At 42.9% G+C, this 14081-nt stretch overlaps 1 protein-coding gene across 1 annotated transcript in view; it reads left to right on the top strand.

The window, feature by feature from the left end:
• Nucleotides 1–14081, top strand: part of adamts17 (ADAM metallopeptidase with thrombospondin type 1 motif, 17) — a 112633-nt gene that overhangs the window by 22447 nt on the left and 76105 nt on the right. Inside the window, exons 5-6 of the mRNA XM_070906361.1 lie at nucleotides 297–380; nucleotides 2086–2243. Of these exons, the coding sequence (XP_070762462.1) occupies nucleotides 297–380; nucleotides 2086–2243 (242 nt within the window). The remainder of the gene's footprint in view (nucleotides 1–296; nucleotides 381–2085; nucleotides 2244–14081) is intronic.

Here is a 14081-nt window from a genome sequence, read left to right on the forward strand (position 1 = left end):
GTCTGTTTAGGAGAAGGTCCAAGCTTTTGGTAACATGAGGACCTCTCGCCCAAGGTCGCATAGTCAGATATCTTGTTTTTGTCTGACCAGCATTAGATAGATACAACAGATAGAAGCAGCAAATCCTCACGTTGGAGATGCTGAAACCTGGAATTTTTGCTTGGATTATTAATAATGTACTAATTGTTACGTTTGTTCCAGTGTCAGACCGGTTTGACTGTAATGTGTGGCATGTCGGGAGTTGCTTTGCAGGGCAGCAATATAATCTACTAGCAGTGTTGCTCCCTCTCTTGTAGGTCTACAACATGTTCCACCACCAGAGCCTGGGAGTCAGGATCAACATTCGTGTCACTAAGCTGGTGTTGCTTCACAGCCGCCCAGTAAGTCTGACCTTTTACCCTCTTCGACCCCTCTTTACCTCTGTGTCGACCCTAACAGCCTGACTGTCTGATGCTGGCCCCTCCCTGTGTGTGTGTGTTTGTGTGTCTGTGTGTGTGGAAAGTCATGCCCCTCAGGAAACAGGTTCCCTTTTCTTCCTTTAAAATGCTCGGTTCTGTGGACTCTAGATCTGAGGTTCCCTGTCCAAATGAAAGATTCTAAGTAATCTGCACGTAATAACTAACAAATCAGTCACAATTTTTATCTCATCCATGTGAAGATCTACTTTGCGTGAATACTTTGGCCCCCTAAAAAAGAGTCCCTGCCTTAAAAGATAGCTTGTATAAGCTATAAGGAAACAACACCCAATGATATAGGGCACATTGATGTTTTTAGCGTCTGTCTCATACTGTAACTAGCCGTGTTTCCATGAAGGTGTTTTTATGCACATTTTGAAGTATCGCATTAGAAAAGCATGTATGGAAATTCAATAAAACGTACTCAGTTGCGCAAAAAAAGTTCTTACGCTTCCTTCAGGTGGTTTTTAACATTTACCTAAACTAATTCCTAAGGACCTCTCTCCACATTTCTCCAGTTGATGGCTTAGATGGCCAAGGCAGCTTGTGTTGTTTCCGGTTTGCCTTGTAACTAGCCTAGTTTATCCGCTCCACACCAGTTAAGACCTAGAGTCCTGGTTCTGCTCTAGGTTTCTGCCTCTTAAAAGGAAATTTTTCCTTGCCACAAGTGCTTGCTCATGGTGGGTCTCTGTAAAAATATTAGGAGAGTACGGTCAAGACTTGCTCTATATGTAAAGTGTCATGAGATGAAAATTGAGTTGAGTTGAATTAATGGAAACACGCCTAATTTGCATTTCTTTTTTGCGACATTTCAAAATTGTTCTTAAAATTCTCATGACAATTCAGTGGAAACACGGCTACTGTTCATTCGTTTTTTGAAGCTTGGAATAGTTCATGTGAATGTGAATTTAACCCTCCTATTATGTTACTGGTGAATTTGACCCATTTCTGCTTATAAGTTGATCTGAATACCTGACTTTTTCTCATTCAGGGTCATGACTTTAGGTGTAAAATGTGGACACACTGATGTGTTGCGGAATGTCTTGTATCCAAATTTGTGTACAACGATGGTGGTTTATTTGACCCTGGCACCTTCATGTACTTCAATAATTGTGCCAAATAAAATTGTGTCTTTTGTAAAATTGTGACTGGTTTTGATTGGCCTGTCGGGGTAAACATGAAAACAATTAGCTTTACAATGCTGAGACATGGTTGGCCATGCCAGTGGCATGGTTCTATAAATGGCAATGTTGATCTGTTGGTCCACCACTTTCGTCCAGGCTGACATAACCCTACAACTATCATATGGACTGCAATGAAATTTGGTTTACACATTCACGGCCCCCAGACAATGAATCCTAATGACTCTGGTGATCCCGTGCCTTTTCATCTACCACCATGATGTTGACATTTTTGGCTTTAGCCTTGACAACTATTGCTCAACACTCAGTCCTATATTTCTTATATTTTGTAAAGATGGATATCAACAACACTGCATTGTGTGGAGCTATGTAGAGCTAAGTGAGAATTTCTACATTAGGTCAATAGAAGAATTGCATTTTTTTAAAGCTACAGGAGATGTTGTGCCAGGAGAGGATGAAGTTTAATCTCTTCTGTATCTGTTCTCCAGGAAAAGCTAAAGGTGGGCCATCACGGAGAAAGGTCTCTAGAGAGCTTCTGTCATTGGCAGTATCAAGAGTTTGGGGGACCGCGATACCTTGGCACCAACCATGTCCCTGGTGGAAGGGATGACATCCCGCCAGTGGACACGGCCGTGCTGGTCACCAGGTATGTTGCTAGCACTTCCTCAGATGAATGATTGGTAATGAGTTATAAATGCATGAAACGTGTGTCTGAAATTTACCAATACTCAGAATATTCAGCCGTGGAAACTGATGCTACTTTCTGTTAGTTTCAGCTTTATTCTACTAGTTATTGTTTTAAACCCAAGTCTTAAACTCCAGTCCTGTCATCCAGCTGCTCGGGTTTACTTTCCCTGTGTGAAGTCTCTGTCATGTACATGCATACTCATAAAAAGCATGTTAGAAGCGCAGGTACCTGTGCACATGGCCAAGAAATCAGCTCTCTCCAGAAGGAATCTAGCTGGGGAAATTAGGTTTCTCTAATCCCCTAATCTGATTACAGAAACCATTTACATGACGTTTAAGAAATCAATCTACCGGAGAAAACCGACTGTAACCCGGTTACCAAAGTGCGCTGGTATCCGTGGATGCACAACCAATTCAATGAACTGCTCTCGAGCCATGTGCCATGTGTGTTTATTTATGCAATACAAGTCAAATAAGCATCAAACAAGTAGTGGTGGAAGAAGTATTCAGGTCCTTCACTTAAGCAAAACTATTAAGCCATGATTTATAGATTCAAAATATTTTTACTTTTTCAAAAGTAAAGACAGGAAAATGAGAATTTCAGGCTCATGTATCATGTATGATTCCAGAGTTTGGCTGGACCTACAAAATATGGCTGCATTTTTCACATATCTGCCTCTGCTGAAACTTAATTTTAGGCTTGTAAAGTTCATTCCGGTGGGTCAACATTTGGATGATGTTTTTTTGCGGAGAGCAGTTGAGTTGTGTTTGTCTCGCAGATGAATCTCGTCCAGAATTGAACCCTCGTTTTGCACAGTGTTGACCAGAGCTCGTATCTCAGTCAGAGTCGGAGCCCCATGTAGTTTTCTTCTGCTTACACGAGCTTGTGGGATGTGGGTAGTGAAACGTATCGGGCTCCTGTTATGGATCTTTGAGTGGTCGTGCAACAAGAATTTTATGGTGATGTTTTCCTGACCTTGATAGCTTTATCAAATAGATTTTTTTCCAATATTTCTATTTATTTACTTTTATGTGGTGATGTTTCAGGTTGTTATATTTGCTTGCAAAATAGTGTATGTACTTTTGGCTACCATATTATACTCCTCTGTCCCTTTGTATTGTCAGACTTTCTGCCCCCTTAGTCTTGTGCACAGTTTGCCACATAGAGTGACGCATGCTTGTCATTTGTGATATATTATGTAGTGTGAATCAACATGGATGCTGATGAATGCATTTTGTATCTTTAATTGATAAAAGAATTAACCTTCCCTGAAGTTATTGCCCACATGGCCTCTGGGTCATGAAACAGCCCTCGCTAGGCCTCTGAGAGGACATTAATGGAAGTTAAGTGACACTCGGCTAACGTAAAGGTCCCATATTGTAGAAAATGAGATTTCCATGTTTTGTTTGATCATAAAGCAGCTCTAGGTGCTGTACAAATACTGTGAAAGTATCAAAACTTCCGTAAGGTTGTGATGTCACAACTATACAGTCACTGCACTCAGCCACGCCCCCCAGCAGGTCATCTGCTCCAATCATAGCACACCCACGAAGTACAGGGACGCTCATCCACCCACTCACTGTGTCTAGTAGCTACTGGAGCGCTCTGCTCAGGAACTACTCTTCAAGTTCTTGGAGGTTGTTCAGGTTGCCTAAACCGGCTTGCTTCAGACAGAGGGGGGAACTAAGGAGCCAGTAGAAGATAAATAAGGACTTTTTCTGAACTGTGAATCTTGCAAAGCTACTCTAGTGGAGTCCCAGAACAAAAAAATAGAGAACTGAAATGAGCATAATATGGGACCTTTAAGACCCTCACTAACTCAGACAAAAAAAGGAACTTGCCATGCTTTAATGATCATTACATGAATTGCTATGTCACGTAAACAAATAATACAGAACAAAGGCAAAGTTTTGTTCAATGTGCTGATTTTGATGCAGGTACAATAGAAATTGAACCGAAAGGAGCATGCCTGTCTGCTCCTGCTCCTTCGCAGAGCTCCGCTTCGGCATTCCCTTGGCAGGGATAAGAGTAACTGGATGACCTGTAGTAATTCTATTACTTTTATCTCCTGTTTTATCTGCTATTTTTAAGAGACCACTCCAAATCTTAAATCTCACATGTATGGCAACAATTCCATTCCAGTGTCTGTTGAATTCCAACGCAAGCACACCTCATTCTACCCAATGAGGTACTGGTTAGGTGATCGCCTGAACCAAATCTTATTGAACAAGGAAAAGTATAAGAAACACTGCTGTGGTCATCACTATCCTCTTGCAATAGGACTAGCTGGATGGCAAAAGAAGTGCTAGTTTTACCTCAAAAGGAATTGGAATCAAAGAACAACATTTGGCCATGCCAAAAAATTTGGAAATTAAAGTTTTGGGTGAGGAAAAGAAGGGTTCAATTCTGGCTTTACTGGCAGAGGGATACAGTGAGAGTCAGGTTGCTTCCATCCTTAACATTTCAAAGACGGCGCTTCATAAGAACAAGGTCACGCAGCAGACACACAATGGCTATCCACTGACCGGGATGACCGCCAGCACATTCAAATGTCTTCTAAGGACTGTTCAAAACATTCTCCTAGGGGCGGGGTTGAAGTCGTGCAAAGCTAGAAAGAAGCCCTTCATCAACGAGAAGCAAAGAAGAGCCAGGCTGAGGTTTGCAAAAGACCATGAGGACTGGACCGTAGTGGACTTGAGTATGGTCATCTTCTCGGATGAGTCAAAGTTTCAGCTTTGTCCAACACCTGGTCATCTAATGGTTAGACGGAGACCTGGAGAGGCCTACAAGCCACAGTGTCTCGCACCCACTGTGAAATTTGGTGGAGGATGGGTGATGATCTGCGGGTGCTTCAGCAAGGCTGGAATCGGGCAGATTTGTCTTTGTGAAGGAGGCATGAATCAAGTCACGTACAAGGCTACCCTGGATGAAAACCTGCTTCCTTCTGCTCTGACAATGTTCCCCAACTCTGAGGATTGGTTTTTCCAAGCAGGATAAGGCTCCATGCCACACAGCCAGGTCAATCAAGATGTGGATGGAAGACCACCAGATCAAGACCCAGAGAATTCCAATCCAGTCTGGCCACTTAACGCCTATGTTCCTAACATGACAAAAGTTAGGAGATTCAGAACTGTGACAAGCACACCCAAATATGGATGTGTGTGTGTGAAGATGTTATCATCCTGCTGCCTGCTGAGAGAAAGAGAAACCATTGACTCAAGCTGAATCGCCACGTGGGGCCGAGCTCATCTGAGATTGCTCGAGAGCCGGCCCATAAAAGAACCGACATGCGACCTATTTTAGCGCTTGGTCATAAGTAGGATCTCCCTTCAATATAGCAACAATATGGAATTAAAGCATTTAACTCATGCTTCCCAATACATGAGATTAAGCATACACCACTGCCCTGTTGTTAGAACGACCACGCCCACCTGCAACAAATTGAAATAACCAGTGGCGCCATGCTTAAGAAACACAGTTTGCGATTTTCTTTACATCCTTACAGAGCGAGGGACAGCAAAAGAAGAGGTCTGTGGCTTCAGGCCCCCCCGCAGAGAGGATGAAAATGGCAAATTGTGGGACCCGGCCGGTCAATACGTGTGCATCTGTGGCAAACACTTCATCACAGATTAGTTCATTTCAACGATGAGTATAATGATAAGTTTAATGACGTTAAAGTGTGTGTGTGTGCATGTGTAGGCCTGCTATATCTGACAGGGGTGAGGAGGGAATTATTGCTGTCTACGTTATAGCCTACCTTATAGTTGTGGGGTGCTAAACCCGTTAAGCATGTTAGTGTTAGCGACGTTATTAGTTTACAGTAACGTCACATTGGACACACTACCAAAACAGTCCTAATGACAGAGAAAAGTGACACAATGTCAGAAGTGCATTACCTGGAGATCCAGTAAGGTAGTCAGTATATGTCAGGATGTGACACCTCCGGGCCAATCGGTGGGGCCAGTAGTCCGCTTTGATGACACTCATCAACCTCAGTTTCTTGAGGAGTCTCATGTCGAATCACTCCTTCCTCAATCCGCCAGTGAGGCTGGTTCGCTCTCCGTGTGCTTCAGTCCTAACAAGGCAGCGTCTGGCACAACATGACACATTCCTAATTTAGGATTAGCTATTATTACCTGCTGTAACTCCGGGGTGGGGGAGTGTGGGTAAAAGGAATCCTTTTGTCTAAATGAGTGCTCATGTCTGCTGTCAGATCCTATCCTGTCTCCTGTCTCGAGGAGAGGGAGGAGGGCATGAATACAGTGGCCTTTTGTTCTTGAGGTGGTTTGTTATAAACCTGATCCCCCCACCCCCCACCCCCCACACACACACACACACTGCCTGCCAGCAGTTGGGGTGAAAGCAAGGCGGCATGCGAGCAAATTAAAACGTGTCACAGTGCTCTCGGGTTTCCTGTTGCGGATGGTCGCTCAGCGATCTTTGTGCATGTGTGTGTGTGTGTGTGTGTGTGTGTGGCTGTATTGCTGTACTGTAGCTAGTGGAAAGCTCATGTGGATGACACACCTGCACTATGTCGCTTACAGCTTATTAACAGCCTCTTAGGAGGAGATAACGAGATATTTTTGCCTCCGGATGATTTCATGTCACTCACATAGAATGTATAGATACCAGGCTCGGCAAGGTTGGGTGTGTGCCACATGAAAAGGCTTTTGGAACAAAATACCTTCGCCTTGGTTTGATGAAAGGCTGACATTTTAGATAACTTCATAAAAAAAATGAATATATGAAATGTTATCAAATCAGCAACACACATTCGTACTGGAAACTGCCCAGTACGACCCCTGTGTCACTGATGGACGCTGGGATCAGGTGTTAGGAAATACTTATCCACACACCTCACCAGAGCCGAAATGATTATTCCATTAATCGATTAGCAGATCAACAGAGCATTTATCAGCAGTTTTTTGCTAAACACTGGATGGTTCCCCTTCTTTTCTTGGCCTTACGTTAGAATGAATTGGACAACGTTTGATGATGTCGCCTTGGGCTCTAGGATATTGTAACAGGCATTTCTCACTGTTTTCTGACATATTATAGCCCTGCTTTTCACCTTTACCCCCTGTTGGGCTTCGGAAGGAAGCTTTTAAAGGACGGGTTTCGGTCTCTTAATGTATATGTTGGAGCTGCACTCATCAATATTGAAGTGGCTGTAGGGATGGCAAGATCTGTCAGCCCATCGCTTTGCTCTGGACTGAAATATCTCAATGACTGTAACGTTGTGTCGCAACAACTTTGCTATGATGCTGATATTCTCTCCTCCCTCTCGGAAAGAAAGTGGATAAGCGCATTTTTCCAAAATGTTAACATGTTAAAATGCCTAACATGCTAAAGCAATTTACAGTTCTGCAGTGGATTAGTGTGTATGCATTTAGCCTCCTGACTTGCCATGTGTCATTTCTTACGTCATCTGTTTTCCGATTCCACCTTCCCATGCTCAACTCACCCATCCCTGTTCCACCATCTTTCTTCCCTCTCTCTCTCTTGTTCCTCCCCTCGTCCTCCCCTCTGCTGTGCCTTTTCCACGTGCAGCTGCAGCCCTCCACGTCCGTTGATCCCCACCTCCCTCTAAACGGAAGTCAGATCCACTTAATGTTGCTCCCACGTCCAGCTGATCAGGCACTGGAGTCTAGGAACGCTGCCAGCTCTGCCTGCCATTTACCAGCCATTAGGTTGAGTCACACAAATTGGCCAAGTCTGACTGAGTTACAGTGTCCAGGAGTTAACAGAACCCAGATGGAGATTAGATTTTAATCACAAATCTGAATGACTGCTAATTGCATGTTGAAGAAGAGTTCCATGGACTCCACGGACATGGAACTCTTGGACTGTGTTGGGGCCATTTCAGTGGTGGTCATTGAGTGGCACTGTGAGTAGTCATGAAAGTCTATTGTATTAGCCTTTTACAATGGCTTTTTTACATGCATATTTAGGTTGTAAAGCTGTAGTCATCCATTTTTGTACGCTAACAATGGATCAGATGTCTGAGGTCTGTTGATGATGATTAAAACCACCATTAGAAATAAATATTTCCTCTTAAAATGACGGCATGTGAATCATCAGGCTTCACAGAGGTTGCTGTCACGTGACTGCTGATGACCTTGCACAGTTCCTGTAGTGCAGTTTGTGAATCGGGGTCTGGGGGAATGTAAAACAGCAGCAACAAAAACACTGGTGAGCTCTCTGAGCAGATAACATGATCACCGTCTTAACATAAAAAATTTGACATCTGGGAAACAACCATCAACTTTGACTATGTTTGAGCAACAAGCATCATCGACGTAAAGGCTGAGTCCACCTCCCTTCTTCTTATTGGAGTCTTGCTTCTGTCGGCGCGGAACACAGTCCGCCTGTCGAGTGCAATAGCTTGATCCGGGATGTTGTGGTGGAGCCAGGTCTCTGTAAAGATGTGGGCACAGCAGTCTCTGATTTCCCGTTGCTGGTTTAACCTGAGTTTTACTTCGTAAATTGTATTTTCCTGCGACTGGGCATTAGCCAGGAGTAGGCTGTGTAGTGGAGTAGCCTTTGGTCCAATCTGTGTATTTTGTCTCGGTTAGATTATTGCGATTCAGGCTTAAGCCAAAAGAATATCTCATGCCATCAGCTCATATAAAATGCAGCTTTTCACAAATACTAGAATTCAGTTTTAGAATTGATTTTAAGATTTTACTGATTACCTTTAAAGCACTTCATAGTTAAGCTCCCCGTTATATTGCTGAATTGCTGATCCCCTATGAGCCAGAGCAAAGTCTCAGATCCTCAGCCAGGGCTCTGCTGGCTGTTCCTAAGTCCTGGCTCAAAACTAAAGGTGACCAAGCTTTTGCAGTACGGGCCCCTCAGCTCTGGAACTCCCCGCCTGAGGGTCTGAGGCCTGCTGAATCTTTTAAATCACTGCTCAAAACTCTAAAACTCTGTTTTTATCCAATAGTATTTTTATTTTTTTTTATTTTAATAGACTGATTTGATTTGCCTCTGTCCTGAAATGTTTAATCCTGGTTCAAACATGTAAAGCAATTTATAACTTTGCGCTGTATAAATGTTATTAAAGTTTATTATTACTGTTATTATTATTCAAGAAATATTAACTGGCCGAAAGTTCTCAGACCAATCCATACTTGGTTCCATTTTTAGACATTATAAAAACCTTTATCAACTGGCTTAATAACTTGAAATGACATCTCTGCCAATATTTAGCAGAACTCCAGAGGAGTCCTAACCTGATAGATTAGCCAGGAGATGGTGGTCAGGCAGATCCATGAGTGCACATTTCACAGAAGGAAAGATGTTCACTGGTGACCATGATTAAAACATACTGTTTTGTCAAAAAACGTATAAAATTTGGGACTTCCCTTATACGGGATGCAAAAGATTGTCCACAAAAAGTCCTCTCAACCTTAGGGCCAGACAGAAAACGCAGCTTTGCAACAGTGATGATTGGTCTGTCACAGCCAACAATTTTGGCAGTGATAGATCCAAACTTTGATCACTCTTGCAGTGCTGCAGATGCTCCTGACAGTATCCAGTCCTCCTCAGCTGTTAGTCATTCCTGGGCCAGATTGGCAGTAAAAATTGTGATGACAGGGTCAGCGACGAGTAACCCTGTAAGCGCAGAGGTTACAGGAGGAAATGCATCTGACAAAGTTGGTGCAGAGTGAGGCACCGGCTAAATTTATACACCAAGGCAACATGGAAAGTCTACACACTTTGGTGTGTTTGTGTGTGTGAGAGGTCATGCCCAGAAAGAATCCAAATGGTGTTTATATTTTTGCTGTAGTGCCTAATTCCTTCCCCTATCCACAAATGTCCCTTCCAGCTCGCCCCTGTCATTTTCAAACTCATTTGACAGCTGATAACTCCCTTAAGACCATCTGTTTCCACCAATCCTCTCCTAGTTGAAATGACTTTTCTGTGTGTGTGTGAGATACTTCATGTTTTGGCTCAGGCTCATTATCATAGAAGCGCCTGTTTGAACTCACCGCAACCTTCTACATGGGTTGTCTGCAGTGTTTGTGAGAGAAAGCGTCCTCAACAGTGATCCCTTTATGTCCTTCTTCAAGTCTTTGCATCCTCCTGAGAAGGCACACAGCTCTGCGTCGCCATGTCCACCATGCTATGTATACAGAATTCTCTGGGACACTAAATGTCTCTGTAGACTGTAACTTAAAAAAAATCCTGACAGTAATAATTTGCACATTTCTTATTGCACATTGTCTTGTAGTCCGAATGTCTTCGCCTTTTCTCGCTTAGACTTCGATGACAGATTCTGCGACATTGAACCATTGGAGCAAAGAGCGAGCACACAACTGTAAAGAAGTTTTAATTCTTAAAAATACATTGTGTTGTAGAAGATCAAATGGTGCAGAGTTTTGTGTTTTATAGGCACTAGTGCAGTGCCCGTTGAAAACATGACTGTTCAGAGCGGGCCGATTGCTTCAAGACTTTGCTACGATCTAACTTCCCTGGACTCTCCGGTCTCTCTCTTCATCTGTTCTTGAATGTACTGTAGCCAGCGACAGCGTAACAGTTAACAATTAACACGCCACACAGTGTGTACCTCTGGCGGCACTAACGCACTACTAATAAATATGTCCTGTAGGTTTCAAGAGCTCCCACTCAACACTGCACTTCCTCAGCAATTCACCCGCCAAGTGTGAGATAATCAAAGGACAGACATACAGACAGACAGAGGCTCCTTCTATTTTAGTTGTACCAGTGCAGTGCTTGTTTAGGGTAGTCGTAAGGAGTGCCTGTTCAGATCACGTGCCTGTTCGGAACGGGAATTGCTGCTTGCAGATTTCTCCAGAAGCTTTAATCCAGACAACGTCACACTCGACACTGCACATCCTTGGGTCCTGAGCAATACATGCCATGACACAGTATGCTAGCATATACATGTCATTTGGGTGCAGAAGCTTACACAAACATTTCATGGCCTCATTGAAGTCAAAGCCCCATTCAATGTCTATGGAAAAGCCCCAGATGAGTTGATGTTGTTCCCCCGGAGCAAGCAGGCACACTGCATCTGGAGTACGTGGAGTGTCACCAAGATGGGAGATCTCCAATCAAAAATGCTGTTGCATCCCTTCCAGGTGTGGCCATAAAACCAATGCACAGTCAGTATTTTCACAACTCCATCAGCAAAAGATCTGAGATGTGAGTCGCCAACAACCAACACAAACTACGTAAAGGAAAAGGCAAATCAACTAGTTACTTAGTTGGCTAATTACGGTTGTTATTACACTAACTGCTGTCACAACTTGGTTCAACTGCATTGTATTAGCCGCTATAGACTGCAGAACACACTATTTGCAAACGTCACTTCTTTCTCATTGACATGACATTTGTCATGGACAAATCAAGGAAGCACACTCCTGTGCTGGTGCTCACTGATGTCTGACGCAGGCCACTGAAGGACTTTATCACATCATTTTCATTCTAAATCATTTTGAATGAAATATTTTTGTGATCTGGTAAACAACCGACACACTCATGCCAGGACTGGAATCTTCCACCCAATGGATGGATGTGTTTATTAGAGCAGTTGACATGGCAGGCACTCTGCAATGCTTTGGTTAATCAGCCTAAAACTTCATATAGATTATTGATGGACCACTCCTGATCCCACCCATGTGACATTCATGAGGCATAGTTATAGTGCCACTTATATTGAAAGAGGTATATCGCAATTTTAACTACGCCTGTGATGTCTTGGCCTTCTCTGAGGCTTGGTGGTGTTGCTGTGTGGAAGTAAAGGTGTATCTCTGCACCAATTGGATGCGTTGGCATGGAGTTCCATACGTAAACTGTAAGATTAGCCATAATTATAAGCAAGGTCACTGCTAACTCTCTCTGTCACTTTTGTCTTTCAATGTAGCTGATTTATGTTGTTATTGACCTATCTTTCTATGTCTTTTTATGTAGTACAAATCACTATTTCTTACTCATGTCGTTGCTGCTAAGAATCAGAATCAGAAATACTTTATTGATCCCCGGGGGGAAACACACCCGTACACCCGCACATACTTTTACCGTTTTTCTTCACAGTAATCTTTGGCCTGCCCTAAGCATCATCTCATAATTAGTCTGGATACCACATTTTGAATCTCAAATCTATTTTGTATTCATAAATACCAGTCATTAATAAACGGGTCATCAATGGGTGCTTTATACTGAGAGGTGCTTCTAATGCTAAGTCCTCATCGTGACAGCAGAAGGAAACCTTGGATGTATGGTCCTTATATGGGTATTTCCTGCACTTGTCATTTTACAGTTTTTTTCTGTTCAGCAGAATTTGCTTCTCCTTCTTTTCTTGGCCCTCGCATTGACTAACTGTGGGACTGCAGATTGAACAGGGCCAGATTCAGGGTCCACGTGACGTGAATGTCATCATCTGCCAAAGTCCACGGGGACTGTGCGCATAGCGAGCGTGCTGACTGCGCATCTGGAATACTTGTAGTGCTTCTCCTCTTGGTGTTTCTCATGTCACCATACACCAATGTACACTGGCGTGTGGGGAAGATGGCATCTCCTTTGCATGAAAGTAGTAATAAGGGCCATTCCAAGCTGCTCCAAAGAGAGCCTGCTCCAGTGCTCCAGAGCCAGCTCCAATTGCTTTTGCCCACCAGGTGGGGTTCAGGTCAACCCATATTACAAAAGGCATTGTCCTCTGACATATTAATACCTGCAAAACCAGTGTCAACCAGGTCATTCAGGTCAAGTGAATCGTGTAGGTCCGAAGAGTTTTTAAAAATGAGGGGGTGCTGAATGAGTAAGAAGTATATCCTTCGGCACAAACGTCTCCCTGGCTGCCTGCTCCTCCTCCTCCTCTTCATCTGAGGGGTTGCAAAGAGAGTTTTCCTCCAAGTCATCCTCCTGTTCTGACACTTCCTCCTCTAACTCATTGCCTGCTTGCTCATCTTTGAATAAGAGGTCAATGCTTGACCAAATCAGTGAAATGGGAGTACTTCTATTAGTCTTATGGCCGCCTTACATACTTTGTCGGTAAATGTGCTTGCGGGTGCAGATGTGGGACAGTGTTAAAGAACCCTGTGACCTCTTCTTCCTGTGCACACAGTTGTCCTTTCTCACTGTTACGAGATTCCCCATGACACCTCAGGAGTCTGTCTAGATGGAAACCTTTGCAAATCTGGTGGAACACAGGCGTTTCTTGCGCCAATGTCAAGGTCCCCCATGAATTAACATAAATTCTTTGCTAATTATTAACAAGCTGAAGATCAAATGTCAGTTGTCAACCATGATGCAAGCATTTTCAAAAGGCTTTATTTTTTAAGGTATTTAAGCGATCTATAGCGCATGGTCTAAAGCAGTGGGTCCTAACCTTTTTCTTAAAGGACCCCTATTCTACCATTGTATATACACTGACGACCCCCACCACCCCCACCCACATAAAATTATGAAAAAATGGAAAATGTAGCCTACTTCTTTTGAAATATCTTTATGTATATCACCTATTATGTATACCTAAATAGTGAACTTAATACCTGCAGGAAGTTTGTATAAAATTCTATTTCCTGTGGATATTGCAATGTGTCAGACGATTTTCCTTATATTTTCAGGAACACAATTCTATGTCCGTATTATGATTCTCTTTAAATTTTACGATCATACATACGTTTTAAAAGTCCAAGCAGCCTGGCTCTATAATAAACAAGTAAACTAATCTTTACGTAAACTTCTAAAATAACGTTTAAATTTAGTCTTCTTTACAGAAATTAATTAAACGCATTTATATATTATATTTTATATGTATAAAGATTC

Source organism: Enoplosus armatus, chromosome 1 (assembly GCF_043641665.1).
Source record: "Enoplosus armatus isolate fEnoArm2 chromosome 1, fEnoArm2.hap1, whole genome shotgun sequence".
NCBI lineage: Eukaryota > Metazoa > Chordata > Actinopteri > Centrarchiformes > Enoplosidae > Enoplosus > Enoplosus armatus.